Source organism: Urocampus carinirostris, chromosome 8 (assembly GCF_059441175.1).
Source record: "Urocampus carinirostris isolate Australia breed hairy pipefish chromosome 8, RoL_Ucar_1.0, whole genome shotgun sequence".
In the NCBI taxonomy this organism is placed as follows: domain Eukaryota; kingdom Metazoa; phylum Chordata; class Actinopteri; order Syngnathiformes; family Syngnathidae; genus Urocampus; species Urocampus carinirostris.
The window spans coordinates 1,657,024-1,672,291 of NC_142356.1; the positions used below are offsets into that span (position 1 = coordinate 1,657,024).

Below are 15,268 nucleotides of genomic sequence, written 5' to 3' on the forward strand. Positions count from 1 at the left end.
CGAACACGTCTTTTATGAGGGATTCTCTGTTTGGAGCAACATATCATGACGACATCTTTATCTTCCCATGATTTTTCTCTCAAATCTACAAAATTTACATGAAAAAGTACTTGAATTATTGACTTTAAGTGTTTGCAATCGTTTAACCCTAAATACAACGCACTTCAAAGAGGGGCGTTGCCAGGGGATGGTGGGTGGCAATTCAGTGACACATACCTGTCAAGCTGTACGTTTTTGCCGTACAAAGTACGTTTATTATGCATTTTAAGACGTGTACGACGTACAAGAAAGTCTGTACTGAAAAAGGCAAATTTGTCAATGATGGGGACCATCCGGTATACACCGACTATCAAGAAACGGCAAATCAATCGAGTCAAACGAGTTCGCCGCGGTAGCCTCTATCTCGGTCTGTTTTTTTTTCTTTCATTGCAAATAAAGCGAGCGGTTTGATGCTACTGTGCGCATGCGTCGGTCTAACAGAGTTGAAATGTGATTGTTTTGAATGTTTTTTTGAATTCTCACAAAATCTGTGTTTTTGTTGTATTACTGTTAATATTCCGGTACCTCATTCAATTGTTAAGTCATGGGCGTCTGCGACTGTCTTTTTTGTTTGGCACTTTATGGGCTTCAGCGCTTGCCGTAGCTTCAGCCAATTTGTATCGCCCTGAAGGTAAGATGTGCCCAATATCAGTTGGATAAAAAATGCATATTTTGCTAGATATATGAGCTGCTTTCGCAAATTATTTTTGTATATAAAGATATATAAGTTTTGCTAAATGATATATATTAAAAAAAGCACTAAATAAGAAGTAAAGTAATACAGCTTGAAACGATGATGCAACATGCTTTGATGCAAACACGCCACGAGGTGCGGCCTGTTGAGTGATGACCCGTTTTTTGTATCTTTAATGTTTTAGATAATTGCAGTCGTGAACAGATGCCCTGACTTTTGTATTGTTTTGTTTACTGAATGCAGGTACGTGGGAAAGTTATGTTCATTGTTATTGTTGAAGTTTCAACATTAATGTGCTCGCATGTTGTCTGCTTGCCGTAGCTTCAGCCAATTTGTATCAAGCTGAAGATAATTGCAGTTGTGAATAGATGCCCTGACTTTTGTATTGTTTTGTTTACTGAATGCAGGCAATAAACCGAGTGACTGTGAAACCTTGTGTCGTGCATGAAAGAGGGTCGTTACATCTGCAGCCTCGGATTTCGTGTGGTAGTTATGTAGTGAAAGGAAGTCCGTCTCTTTTTAGAGAACCGGCTTTTCCGGCTCAATTCATTCAAGAGAGATGTCTCTCAAACGGCTCACTTGCTTTGATGCATAATATTACGAATTATGATGTTGTATAAAGAAGTAAAGAAAAAAAGGAAGTATAAAAGGAGAAAATGAAAAAAGACAGGTTTGTGGTTATCCCTTTAATCAGTATATTACCAACAATAATTTAATGCAGAAAATGAATTCATAATTTGAATAAGAAAATGTATTATTCTACTTAATTATATTTGCATGTATTTTTTCCTTCTATAGTGAACGTCCAAGCTACTTAATTCTTGAACTTTTTTTTAATAATAAACCTTATTCATGTCGAGCATCTCAGTATCTCACAACAAAATGTTAATTAACAATATATATGATATAACAAAACACATGTACAATATAACATGTTAAACGACATAAGTAAACACGTTTGAAAAAAAAAAATATGGTGTAAGATTATTTTGTATTTTGTAAGGGAAAATACAACAGTTTGTAAGGGCATGGAGCCATGGAGCTTGACAGGTATGGAAATCTACAAAATGTACATGAAAAAGTACTTGAATTATTGACCTTAAGTGTTTGCAATCCTTTAACCCGAAATAAAATGCACTTCGAAGAGGGGCGTTGCCAAGAGAGGGTGGGTCGCAATTCAGTGACATGCTCTGCCAACCCAAAGAAAAACTCTCCCCACTACATAAAACATCTATGTAGTGGGGAGAGCATTCTGAAAAAAATGAAAAAACAGACAAGCGAATTACAAAATAAAATTTAAAAAAATAAAATAAAATGATGGAGAAAAAAACTCCTGAGACAACTCTCTCAATCCCTTTTGTTGCATCCCTCAGCTGCGGGATAGGGAAAAGGAGAACCATCGCTTGGTTTTGCCACATTTCTTGGCTGGGGAGACGAGGCTGTGGCTTTCGGCCTTGTTCGTCTCCATTGTCCCCAGAGGATCCGGGCCGGCAAGATCCAGTGCAGTACAGTGTTTTGTTAATAAACAGGTGCTGACGTTGATCTCCAAAAACGAAACTGTATGTGTTTATTATGCATTTTTCTTCTTTTGAGGAGTAACCCAAAACAGTATAACATCAGTTTCCATTGCTACGCAGATGACACTCAACTATATCTTCTGATGGAGGAATCTGCCACCCTAAACTTGTCATGTCCTGCACGGTTGTCATGGCTCCCAGCTGGCCCCGCCCCTTGACACCGGCTGAGACGCATTGGACTGATTGCTTTTGAAATTAAAATGAAATGATCTGCATTTCTATAGTCAATGACTTCCCAAAGTGCTTTACAATGTACTCCTCATTTCCCAATAGCGGCCTTGTATTGCAGCCATGTAAGACGCTAACCTGCTTATTGGGGGTATTAGGGGTTCAGTGTCTTACCCAAGGACACTTCGACATGTAACACGGACGAGCCGGGAGTCGAACTGTTGATCCCAAGACGAGCGCTCTACCTCCTGAGCTACTGCCGCCCCAGTACTTAAGCGCTCCTTTCGGGGCTGCCCGTTGCCAGACCATTGCTTTACCTTGATGAAGACCTGTTCATGGCTGTTTGATCCGAGTAATGCCTAGATTGTAATATTGCCTGTCTTTGAACCTGATTTGTTTTGTTTCTGGTCCATTTGTGTTGGACAACTTTTATTTCTCAATTAAAGTGACAGATCGTCTACGCAAATGAGTTCCGACTTCCTGCTTCCCGGCCCGTTTCCTGACAAAACTGTGGAAATTTGGAGGCCTGCCTCACTGAGATAAAAGAGTGGATGTCACTCAACTTCTTGCGTCTTAACTCTGAAATGACAGAAATGTTAGTCATTGGTCCATCTAAATGCCGTGACTTGTTCTCAATAACTGCTCTGAACATTGACAAATATAATATCACCCAGAGTGACTCAGTCAAAAATGTAGGTGTCACATTTGACCCCGATCTGTCCTTTCAAACACACGGGAAGAATATTACTAGAACAGCTTTTTTTTCCATCTTGGCAACATTGCTAAAATTCGCCCTATGCTGTCCCAGTCGGATGAGGAGATTATAATTCATGCGTTTGTTACCTCCCGCCTCGATGACTGTAATGCACTACTTTCCGGTCTCCCGAAGTCCAAAATCAAGAGCAAAAATGCTCCAGTGAGGCTTTTAACCAAGACAAGAAAGTTTGATCACATGACCCCAGTTTGAGCTAACCTGCATTGGCTCCCTGTTAGCTTAAGATGTGATTTTAAGGTTCTGTTGGTAGTATACCAAATCATGCATAGACTTGTTCCCTCATATCTTTCAGAAAAATGTTCCCCTTATGTTCCGGTCCGAAGCCTTCACTCTGAAAATGCTGATCTGCTGGTGATCCCAAGAGCCAAGAAGAGATCCGCTGGTTGGAGAGCGTTCTCCATTAGGGCCCCGGTGCTGTGGAGTACTCTTCCCCCTTCTGGATCTGCAACCTCAGTGGAAATGTTTAAATCTAGGCTTAAAACACACTTTTATTTTATAGCATATCAATAACCTATATTTTATGTGGACAATATCTGTGTATTATTTTTTATTGCAACATCCATTTTGGCCTGGTCATCCTGGAAGGGGGATGACCTCACGTGCAGCCCCTTCTCAAGATTTCTTCATTTTCGTCATGTTGAAGTTTTGAGTTTTTCCTTGCCCTCATGTAGGTTTCAAATCAGGGAATGCTGTCATAATAGTCGGTGGTTTGCAATAATCTGTGGTCTTTGCAGCCCTGTGAGAATCTTTGGGATTAAGGGCTATACAAAAAAACATGGCTTGACTTAAAACGACATGCTTCAATAGCAATTTAATAAACATTATTTTGCATCAAGATTAGGGAAAATGTCTGCTACTTTTGTTACTGTTGCTTGTATTCACGCATGGACCCTCAAAGATAAGACGTGTCGCAAGGGAAGGGGGAGGCGACAGATGCAGAAGTGTTGTGCTTTGAAGTCGTGGGGGCGGCAGTTGCTCAGGAGGTAGAGCGCTCGTCTTGTGATCAAGAGATCGCAGTTTGGCTCCCGGCTCCTTCGTGTTACATGTCGAAGTGTCCTTGGGTAAGACACTGAACCCCTAATGCCCCCAATAAGCAGGTTAGCGCCTTACATGGCTGCAGGGCCGCTATTGGGAAAATGTAAAGCACATTGTAAAGCGCTTTGGGAAGTCACTGACTTGAAAAGCGCTAAATGCAGATCATTTCATTTCATTTTTTTCGTGAACGGAGTGAGTTACGTAGCTCTTGTGTGAATGTTTAAACCGCTTGGTGTCATTAAATTGGGGACGACGCTTAATCAGCGACTGAGTGCATCATTGATCACATCGAGGGGCATAAACTAATTCACAGCAATCAGTTCCTTGTTAATTTGAGATACTGATTAATCCTAAAAAAAAATCCAAGATCGTTTCCACTAAAACACTAACAACAGGTCGCCAAAGATGTTGCACAAAAATTGATGCATTGCTCACATTTCACAATTCTTTCTTTCTTTTTTGCAGTCATTGCTTTCCAAATAGTAGTCTTTTTTAAATAGACTATTTATTCTGAAACCTTCACGGTGGAAAGGGGTTTTAAATGCGCATAATATTATATTCTCTCTTTCCACTGTTTCAGCCCAAGGCGCCGATTGATGACGTCAAATGTAAGCGACTCGTCATCAGTTGCTAACGACAAAAAAGTAACGACGTTTCCGTCAGAAAGGTCGACGTTATAAAACATCTTTCTTTCCTCTCGAAGGTAATTTGTCGACCGAAAAACCAAGTTGGAAATGTTTTAATGGGGGTTTCATTATATCACGACCAATTCTGGTGTTGTAAAGCACCGTAAGCACGATAACTGCTATCATCACTAGCCCGTTAGCTAGCTCGTTAGAAACGCTGATGCTACAAACGTTAGCCTAGCTACTTTTTATGTCGAGCATCATCGATGGATTCTTTGATCTCATTACAATTGCGAGTGAATAAAATGGCTTTGTTTGAAGGAGAAGGGCTTTTGAGGAGAAGAAAGCGGAAGCTTGGCAGAATGGCGGCGAGATGGGACGAGCACCGAGCTTACGACGAGCTCCTTCACTGGGACGAGGTCATCCAGCAAGGATACCGATTACTACCGCACGAATTTAACAGGTAAATGTATGCATTTTGTGGTGTCTTCTACTTTTCATTTCGTCCTAAGATATGACTATGAAGAAATATTTTGAGCTGAGACCCTCGCGGCCATGCATGATGCTCCCAAGGCTCAGCCCAGGAAAACGAGAAAGCCAAAAAACGAGGTTCGGCACTGAAATTTGGAGGTCCGGCTGGACAAGTTATGGGATTAAATTCTACTCTAACAAACCATAACTTACAAAACGACTTGTTTATATACAATATACAATATATACAATTTCATTGCACATACCTTCCTCATGCCATGAGGCTCTTTAACTCCACCCGGCAGAGTAAAGGCCCACATTAAACCACACCACCTACATTGGATATTACCGAATCTTATTGCAATATGTATTCCGTGAAGCACTATTTAGTTACTCTATATAACACGCTACAGTGGGCATTTGCACGTCACACTGGGTATTTGTATATTGTATTCTTTTGGCTTTATTATTGTACTGTTCTCAGCTCAGGGATGCTGCTGGAAATGTGAATTTCCCTTCGGGGATGAATAAAGTATCTATCTATCTATCTATCTATCTTTATTATCATTGTTACAAAATGGGTTGAACATATTGTGACAACGAAATTGGACGTGGCACTCCAGTCTGACAATTTACTGAGAGAATAAGAAAAAAAACAAACAAGATAAAAGATCACTTACACAAGAACTTGTTGGCATGCAGAGGCAGACGATATTTACATTGGGTGCTTACATTTTGGGAACGTATTAGTTCAACATGGTTAGGCCTGGGCGATATGACAAACATTGTTGTCATGATGAAAAATTTAGTCTATCTACAATTAACACATCTGTTTCGTTCACATTTTAATTTGGATTTTTGTCCCTTGAGTGAAAGGTGACATAATCTGATGCTGCATTAACTCATCTTTAATGTCCGAACAAATACACATGGCGAAAAACTACTACACAGCATTTTACCAAAATGAGGGAACATTAAAGAAAATAAAGGTAAAAACATTGCAAATAACCTCAAGTACACCTTGCAATTCCCCAAATTAAAAAAACATAAATACACACATTTTAATTTAGACTCTGCTTCAGCTTACAGATTAAATATAACAACTTTTATCAACGTTATTATTATTTATTTTGGCAAAAATTACGTTACGACGATTATTGTTTTTGTTTTATCGCCCAGGCCTAACTATGGTAACAAGGCTCTCTATGTATTTCTAATTGGACAATTGTTATAACTTAGGCTAGTTTCCAAGCACTACATTGCAAATATTTGTGCTTAATAATTTTGACAGTTTTTAATCTTATTTTTCTTATGGAAGTATTTCGTGTTTACCTTGGAGTGCCATGTCTAACTAATCTTGTTGGATGCATTAGTTCACTGCAATGAAGGCAAAACAATACTTGGATTCATGTCATTCACTTTAGGAATGGAATAGTCTTTGCTGTTATTAATAACAAAGTAGTGACGTTTGTTGAGCTTAGACATGGCACCCCAGAATTGGTTTGAGACTTTGATTAAGAGTAGGCATGACTGACATTGTTTTTCCAGAGAAGATAGAATCATTAGAATTGAGATGAGGCCGATAACCAATATTTAGAGTGGAGAAGTCGGAGCAACGGAGAGAGAGCTATGTTGCTATAAATAGAATAAATAATCGGACAGTAAAATGAATACAAATGCAGATACCGATATCCGTCAAGTTCCCAAATATTGGCGCCGATAATCGGCCCTCCTGAGCTCTAAACAAACATGACTTGACCGGTATAGTTATTTAATTGACCCTGCAATTTGTGTGATTTTTTTTTTTTTTTGTATCTCCGTTTTCCAGGTATGAGGAGCTGCGTTATTGGTACGATTGCCGTTGCTACGAGGATGAGCTCAGGCATTACCACGACTACATTTCCACAATGGAGTCCTCCGATGATCAATACAAGGTTCCTATTCTATCTGGCACGACCGCCTCATTCTTTTTCCCGCTTTGGTTTGGTGCACTTCCTAGATGTCTACATTAATATTCGGCTCTTCCCGATTATTAGGTAATTTAAAGGAACAGTCTTAACTAGCCCATGAGCGGTTATAAGTGGAAATGATTGGCTGGACAGACCCAAACGTAAACCTGAACATGGACCCTATTCCAGAAAGTTCTCTGGACAGGACTTAAGGTGCTAATTGATTTTAAAATGGCTGTCGGCAACAGTGGCGTTGCCCGTTTGGCCAAGTTTGGTATTCTGCTTGCCCTTAGTACGATTGGCTGTCGCATTCCCGTGATTTTTAAACATAAACGACAGCGGTGATTTGAGGATTGTTCGATTAGAATATATCTACTGTTATTGTATCATGTGAAATTGACAACCAAATTAACAAGTGCCATCCTGATGCTATTAGAAGATTTAAAAGATGATGGCCATTTCAAAGTGTACTCATCACAGAAACATCACGGTCAGTCTGAAACAGGATACCCGAAAACAATAAATCTGGGATAGCCCATCAATAAGTCCCCTGTGAGTGAGCTGATTAAAGGATTCCCTGCAAACATTGGCGTTGTTACATCCAGGACCATCCAGTGAATCTAACAGCATCAAATATTTACTCCAAATCGAGCAATAATCCTGACGGATAAAAAAATCGGCCTAGAAGCATTTCTGTAGCGTTAGACGTTCCTCATAAAATTATTTCTACTATGGCCGTTAGCCTTTAACCTTTTGATAAACACTACTCTCGGCCAACAGCAGGCCTTTTTTTCATGGCCCACAGCCCGCATTAGCCTATAATAGCCTGCATTGATAAAACAGACATAACGTCATTTAGCTTTGAATATCTTTAGCCAGTAGTAATGATGATTGACACATTGGTAAGCCAATTAAATTCTCAAAGGAACGATACATAGATGTTCAGAAGGTAAAAATTAGACCCCAAAATAAACGTGCGTAACACCACTCGCGATTCTTTTTCGTGCACTATGATTACGTGCAAGTTTGCACAATGCTTGACTTCTGGAAAGAGCAGACATTTACAACTCTTTCAAAATGTCTAAAAAAAAATGGTCAAAGTAAAATACAGCGTTTCAAAGATTTTATAGCTATAAACTGGTCGTCTCCAAACGGTCTCTATTGGAAAGCCTTCTATTTCTTTGTGTTCCTACTTCATGACTCAATGTTAGAAGTAGTGATGGTTTCAGTTTGGGACAAAACTTGAGTGTTACCTTTAAAAAGAGACCAAAACCGTCCCTGTTCTCTAAACTGTTCAAGAACAGCATTCAATTTACTCTAGGTACGTCTTGGATTGGGATTTTATAGGAATGTTAAGGGGTTGAACTGGTCTTTGGTTGCAGACCACTGCTGTACAGTTCATCAATTGATGGACAGTGGGCAGTCCACATTTTTCGGTGCTGTGCTGATCACCCCATAAAGTGCAGATCCCTGGGCAGCTGGTGAAACACAAAATATGTGTTGACGGATGATAATATTTCTTTGTATTTTCCCGCCCGCACCAAAGGCGGGTCCGCACAACCAGCTCAACGCCGGCCCGAACGACCGGCGCATGATGACCAAACACTCGGAGATATATCCGTCCCCGGAAGAGCTGGAGGCTGTACAGACAATTGTTTCTCACGTCGAATGTGCATTAAAGATTGTGTTTGAGAAAATGGAGACCACGACTAAAGGAACAAAGGAGGCCAAAAAGTAAGTTTACTATCTGGACTTCAGGGCTGCAACTAACGACTATTTAACTACAACAGGATGTACAATTCGAATTGAACATACATTGTGTTTGTTTTTTACAAGTGCATATGTAAAGAAAACCCGACCTCCCAAAAATGCTGGTTAAAGGATTGTTAAATGACAACCTAAGATACATATGCAATCAAAGACATACCCACCCCTCGGCCTGCCCCGGCTCGACTTCACGTGGTTGGCTTACTGTGTGTGTACTTAAAACACACACACAACCAAAAGTATTATTAAAGCAACGGCATTAGGCACACATCTAGGAGGGCAACTGGTTCAGACTTTTGTTCACACTTAAGCTCTCTTTTATAGCCAAATATATGAGTATAACATGTATAATGCTTGTCTTCAAAATCGGATTGGCTTGAATGTAACTTGATTCTTACCGAGGCGAGTCAGACTCTCTTTCGTTCAACTGTCTGACTGTTTCTTAATATGTTGGTGCATCGCCGAGGTACTGCAATCAAACACAAAGTCTGATTTGCAAGCAGTCTTTTCCCAAACCTTCCAAGTGTTGGTACTTGATGTTGACGCTATTTCACATGAGCGACTCTCAGCAGAGGTTCTCTCCATGTAGAGATTTCTTGCTCTGTTAGAAAAACGTGTCTGGTGACATTAGTCAGCCATGGAATTTATTGTCTGATATTTCTATTGTTTTTTTTGGACAACGTCGACTCATCTTTGTAGCTTTATTTGATTTGTATTAGAATGAATGAATGAATTTTTCCCTTCTTTTCAGCGCCAAGCCACAAAAGCGAGTCTTGAATAGCACCATGAGAGTGGGCCTGCTGGCCAAGGGACTTTTGCTCAAAGGCGACCTCAACATGGAACTCGTGATGCTCTGTCACACCAAGCCCACCGTCACCATGCTCAACCAGGTGGCCGAGAGTCTGCGGGCCCAGCTAGAGGTAAAAGCACCACAACTAAAGGATTGTCATTTCAACCATTTATTTATTCATGTCAGGCCGTTCCATTTTTCGTGCATTCGTGTAAATATCACTTCAATGCATAACATCATGCATGTGGGACCAAGAAAACGTATGAAATCCCACCCCTTTTGTCGTTTATACAAAACCTAAAGTAAAGATAGATACTTTATTCATCTTCGTAGGGAAATTTCCTGCCACTTCTGTTGAATTGATCTTCCCTACAGGTGCGAAACAGGTTTTACAGCTTACAGCAGGGGTGGGCAATTAATTTTTATCAGGGGCCGCATGAGAACCTGAATTGTGTCAGAGGGCCACCAACTTTCTTTCATTGTAAAATGCTCAAATTAAATATTTTGAATAGCTGGTGCTGATAATCAGAAGAATATAGCACTCTGTAAATATTTATATTAGGCTATGTGAAATTGTGGTGTATTGGTTAAATAGGAAAAACAATCATTGAACCAGTGCAATTTATTTTTAACTTGTTAATTTCCACAAACAATAACTTGTAATGTTCTCCACCTCATGTTACCTCTTCAGTGAGAATAATCCAGTCTGTTCTGGGCTTGAACAAGGGCATTGGAATCTGGCGGAATGTCTGAAGTGGCTATGCGAAGGACAGCTGAGAGGTGGTCAACAGTCATAGAGGATCTATGTTTGGATTTATTAAACTTCATAACTGAGAATGTCTGTTCACAATGATAGGTAGATCCAAAGAGGACTAGGATCCTCTGAGCATGCTTCCTCAGGTGTGGAAAGTTCTCCTCTTTGAGGGAGGAGTAAAAATCCAGCAGTGAGACTGACTTGAAGTGATCTGCCAGAAGTGTGTCAGACTGCAGATCTATGAGTTCCATCTGAACTTCACTTGGGGCATCATCCACACTGCAGTTGTAGGGAGAAGAGACCATGTGCATTTCACTCTCAAGAGTTTTGAAATCGCCTTGAAAACTCTGCATGCAATGTTTCTAACATGGTTGAGTACTTTTGGAGGTGATCGCCTGATCTTTTGGCTTCCTTAAGTGTTGGCAAGTGGGTCAGAATGTTGTCCTTCACTTGGCTTGAGAGAAGCTGCAGTTTTCTCATAAAAGCCTTCACTGCACTGTACATCTCATGCACAAAAAGGCCCTTGCTCTGCAGTTTGACATTAAGTTCGTTCATTAGTGCAGTCACATCCACAGTGAATCCGAGGTCTGCCAACCAGTCTTCATCTGAAAGTTCTGAGACGTCATGACCTTTCTGAACACAGAACTCATGAATCTGGTTTCTCAGGTCCCAGACACTTTTCAGAATTTTGCCAAGGCTGAGCCACCTAACAGTGCAGTGATAGCTTATGTCACCATGTTCAGCCTCATTTTCCTCCAACAAAGCAACAAACTGTCTGTGATTTAAAGCTCTCGCTCTGATGAAGTTAACTATTTTAGTGACAGAATCAACAACATGTTTCATTTTTAACACTGTCTTACACAACACTTCCTGATGTATGATACAATGCAAAAATGTCAATTTCTGATCAGGGTTCATTTCTGTCACTTTATCCTGCATTCTCTTTAAAAGTGCAACATTTTTCCGATTTCCGATTCAGATTTGGACAACCATCTGTTGTCACACCTGCAAGCTTGTTCCATTTCAGTTCTAACATGTCCATACATCCATACATGCATTTACCTCTCTGAACAAGTCATTACCTGTGGTTGTCCCTTTTATTGACTGCATGGATGCCAACTCCTCCGTGATTTGAAAGTCTGCGGTTATCCCAAGTAAGAAGATGAGCAGCTGGGCGGTGTCACGTACATCGCAGCTCTCATTCAAAGCCAGAGAAAAAAAGCCAAAGTCCGCCGCTCTTTTCTTCAGCTGAAGCTCTAAATTTCCCGTGATTTCCTCAATCCGCCTCGTTACAGTGCGTCGGGAGAGTGAAACGTTCTCAAACGCGCCCTTTTTTCTGGGCACATCAGCTCAGCAGAGTCCAATAAACACTCCTTAATAAACTCTTCGTCAGAAAATGCCCTACTTTTTCTGGCGATTTTATGAGAAATTACATAACTTGTCCTGACGGCTGCATCTCTGGAAGTGTGAAGTTTAGTGAAAAATCCTTGTTGGGTTTGTAGTTTTGCTAGCAATGCATCAGACTCCCTTGCACGCTCTTCACCAGACAGGTTTCTGTATTCATCTTCATGCTTGGTCGTGTAGTGGCGATTCAAATTATATTCTTTAAACACAGCAACCTGTACCACAGACTAAGCACACTGCTTTACCTTTAATTTCTGTAAAGAAATATTTGGCAGTCCATGTCTTGTTGAAAATATCAACTTTTCTTTTCTTGGGGTGTGCCAACATCTTGAGGGTACCCTGGCGAACAGTATCACCTTCACTCACTCAAGTGTATACGCGCGCGAAGGCGCTACGTCTATGACGTGTATATGTAGTCAAAATAAAATTTCAAAATAAAAGTTTACATTTTTTTTTTTATTTATGGTGTTTATGATTGGTCTTACGCGGGCCGGACAGGGACGTACAAAGGGCCGGATGTGGCCCGCGGGCCGTAATTTGCCCAGGTCTGGCTTACAGGCAACTCATAAACAAATAATCATTTTGGAACGGAAAGAAAACATTCAGAACTACAGGTAACAGACCAATAGTAATACATAGGAACATGTATGTATATATATATATATATCTGCAGAAACAGCTCATACGTGTGATCCAGGTACCGAGCTTTGGGAATAATGCGCATTGCTCGTTTCAACTGTATTTTAATAAGTGCTTCCCCACAATTCACAACAATATGTATGGAAGAGTAAGTGGTAAATGATCTGCATTTCCATAGTGCTTTTCAAGTCAATGAAGACCTCCCAAAGCTCTTTACAATACGCTTCACGCTTACCGATTCACACACAAATAGCGGCGACAGCTTTATGGGTTCAGTGTCTTGCCCAGGGACAGTACGGGAAGACCAAGGTACAGTACAAAGTACGGAATGCGTCCTTATCAAAGAATGGTTTTACCATCTTCAAAACTGAAAAGCTTTTGGAGAGTTTGTGTTTTATGTGTCTGGCAAGGGGCTTTCTAGGAAATGTTGCAATCAATTATTACTCCCTGGAGTTTTAATTGGTTTATCGTCAATCAGAAAAGGTAATTGCAGGTTTTGTTGAATTGTCGTTCCTCCGTGCAACAGGTGGAGTCGGCGGGTCTGTACACCATCACCCCTTGTCCAGACGACGCTGCCATCTTGGTGGAGAGCACCAAGGCCTTGCCTCTGATGCTCACCCTCCATATCACCTCGCCTCAAGTCAGGGTGGAGACTCAAGACGACAGTGAGTAGACCATGCGGAGCTCGCGACAGCGTGTGCGCACATCCTGGACTCAAAGCAGATGGCATCGTTTCAAATGACAGACCTTTTGATAACAATTGGGAAACTATCAAATTCCAAGTCTTCTCTGCGCGCTCTGCATGTCCTCAGAGATGTAGGTGTGCTTCTGCGCTGGCTGCAGCAAAACTGATCATCAAAACGGGCCCAATAAGAATACAGAAGCATCATTGATGGATCCGAACAGAACACAATCCTGTTGTACAGTGTATTGTGCTCATGGACGCTGTAGGTGGGAGTTCAAGGAAGTAATAGCTCTTGGCAAGAAGCTGTTCCTCATTCTGTTTCCGCTTTGACGCATTTGTAGCGCCTTGGAAAAGGCAGCAGATCAAAGAGGTGTGGCCTGGACGTAACCTGTTCTTGATGATTTGGGCTCGGCTGAGGCACCAAGTGAAGTAATGGGAGGGGTGAGGGCATAATATGATGCGCTGTGCTGCTTTCTATTATAAAGGAGTGAAAATGACAAAATAATTAACAGATCTGATAAATATTCGATACTGTAAATTCCGGACTACAAGCCGCTACATTTTTATGTTTTAAAACCAGGGTCCACCAACCTTTTTAAGCTGATGGCTACTTTTGTTACTGATTGGTGCAAAGGGCTATCATTTTCATATCCGGGCTTATGGATCCTTTAATTGTCATGGTGGTAGGGACATTACTTCCTGTGGTGTATCTTGGGAGAGTACAGAGGCGCAGCGCCCATCCTTCTCGAGGGGTACGGGTTTGCTCCCCCACATGAAATGGATAGTACTGGTTTTTATGTTTACCAATAGCAGAACAAGCTCCTGATCTGATAAACAGGGTTCGTGCGGGTGCTTGAAATCGTTGAAAATGCTGGAATTTTATTGATATTTTAGTGATGTGTCTTCAAGGATTGAAAATAGTTAGAATTTTGGTGAAATACTTGAAATTGTTGCCACGTTTCCCAACATATCTGCTTAAAATGACTCAGACACTGCTCACTGGTGGCTTACATATCTTTTTTTTCCTGGTGATTAACAGCAGCTACCATTAGTTTGTACAGCATTGTCCTATGAATCGTCACCAATCCCTATGGGTTGCGCACAAGAGGACGGGTGCGTGCGATACCTAAACAGGGCACTATGAAATGTGGACTATATTAGTGCAAGGATTACCTATCAATTGTGGACCTTTACATTAGCGGCCATGCAAAAATGAAGGGAGCGTTTCCCAGTGGTTAATTGTAATGAAAGAACTTCCGTCAACTTAAAATGTAAGCTATAGTTTATGCTTTTATGGGGAGGGACATGTCCCCAAAATATTTACACAAATATTGTTCAGATCCACAAATATATTTGTGGTTTACTTAATGTCTAAAAATCATATGTCTTGATAACTACACGCGCAAGATAAAAAATGGCATATGTAAATGAAATATCTATTTATAGCTGTGCAAAATACACAGTTCACGGGGGATTTCTTTTAATGGTACTAGAGAAATTGGGAAATTGGCCTTGAAAGTCATTAAGAAGTGCTTGAATATGGCACTTCATCAGGTCAATGTTGAAATCTCCACAGAAGAATAGTATTTTGTTGCTTATTGCTGAAAATTTTCAGTCCAATTTGTTAAAATTTCTAAACTTGAGCTTGGAAGTGGCCACCACGGCGGCTGTGTATGAACCCTAGATATAGATACAGCGCCTTCACCATCTTCACATTTCTATATCTATACAGCTATACAAAACAAAAGAACTTATATTATCACCGCATTGTGTTTAAGTTATTACCAGGTTGTAGTTATTAGAAGTTGAGTCAACACCTTAAACATGTCGGATAGGTCATTGGAATTTTCTAGTCAATACAACTATCACGAGTGAGCTATTTTCAGAAGCTGTCC

At 40.6% G+C, this 15,268-nt stretch overlaps 1 protein-coding gene across 2 annotated transcripts in view; it reads left to right on the forward strand.

The window, feature by feature from the left end:
- Window positions 1-4,868: 4,868 nt before the first annotated feature.
- Window positions 4,869-15,268, forward strand: part of LOC148360424 (spermatid perinuclear RNA-binding protein-like) — a 28,805-nt gene continuing 18,405 nt past the window's right edge. For both annotated transcript variants that reach the window (XM_088341256.1, XM_088341257.1), the window contains exons 1-6: window positions 4,869-4,991; window positions 5,236-5,377; window positions 7,214-7,319; window positions 8,881-9,068; window positions 9,853-10,021; window positions 13,215-13,353. In XM_088341256.1, coding sequence (XP_088197382.1) covers window positions 5,277-5,377; window positions 7,214-7,319; window positions 8,881-9,068; window positions 9,853-10,021; window positions 13,215-13,353 — 703 coding nt within the window. In that variant the 5' untranslated portion in view covers window positions 4,869-4,991; window positions 5,236-5,276. The remainder of the gene's footprint in view (window positions 4,992-5,235; window positions 5,378-7,213; window positions 7,320-8,880; window positions 9,069-9,852; window positions 10,022-13,214; window positions 13,354-15,268) is intronic.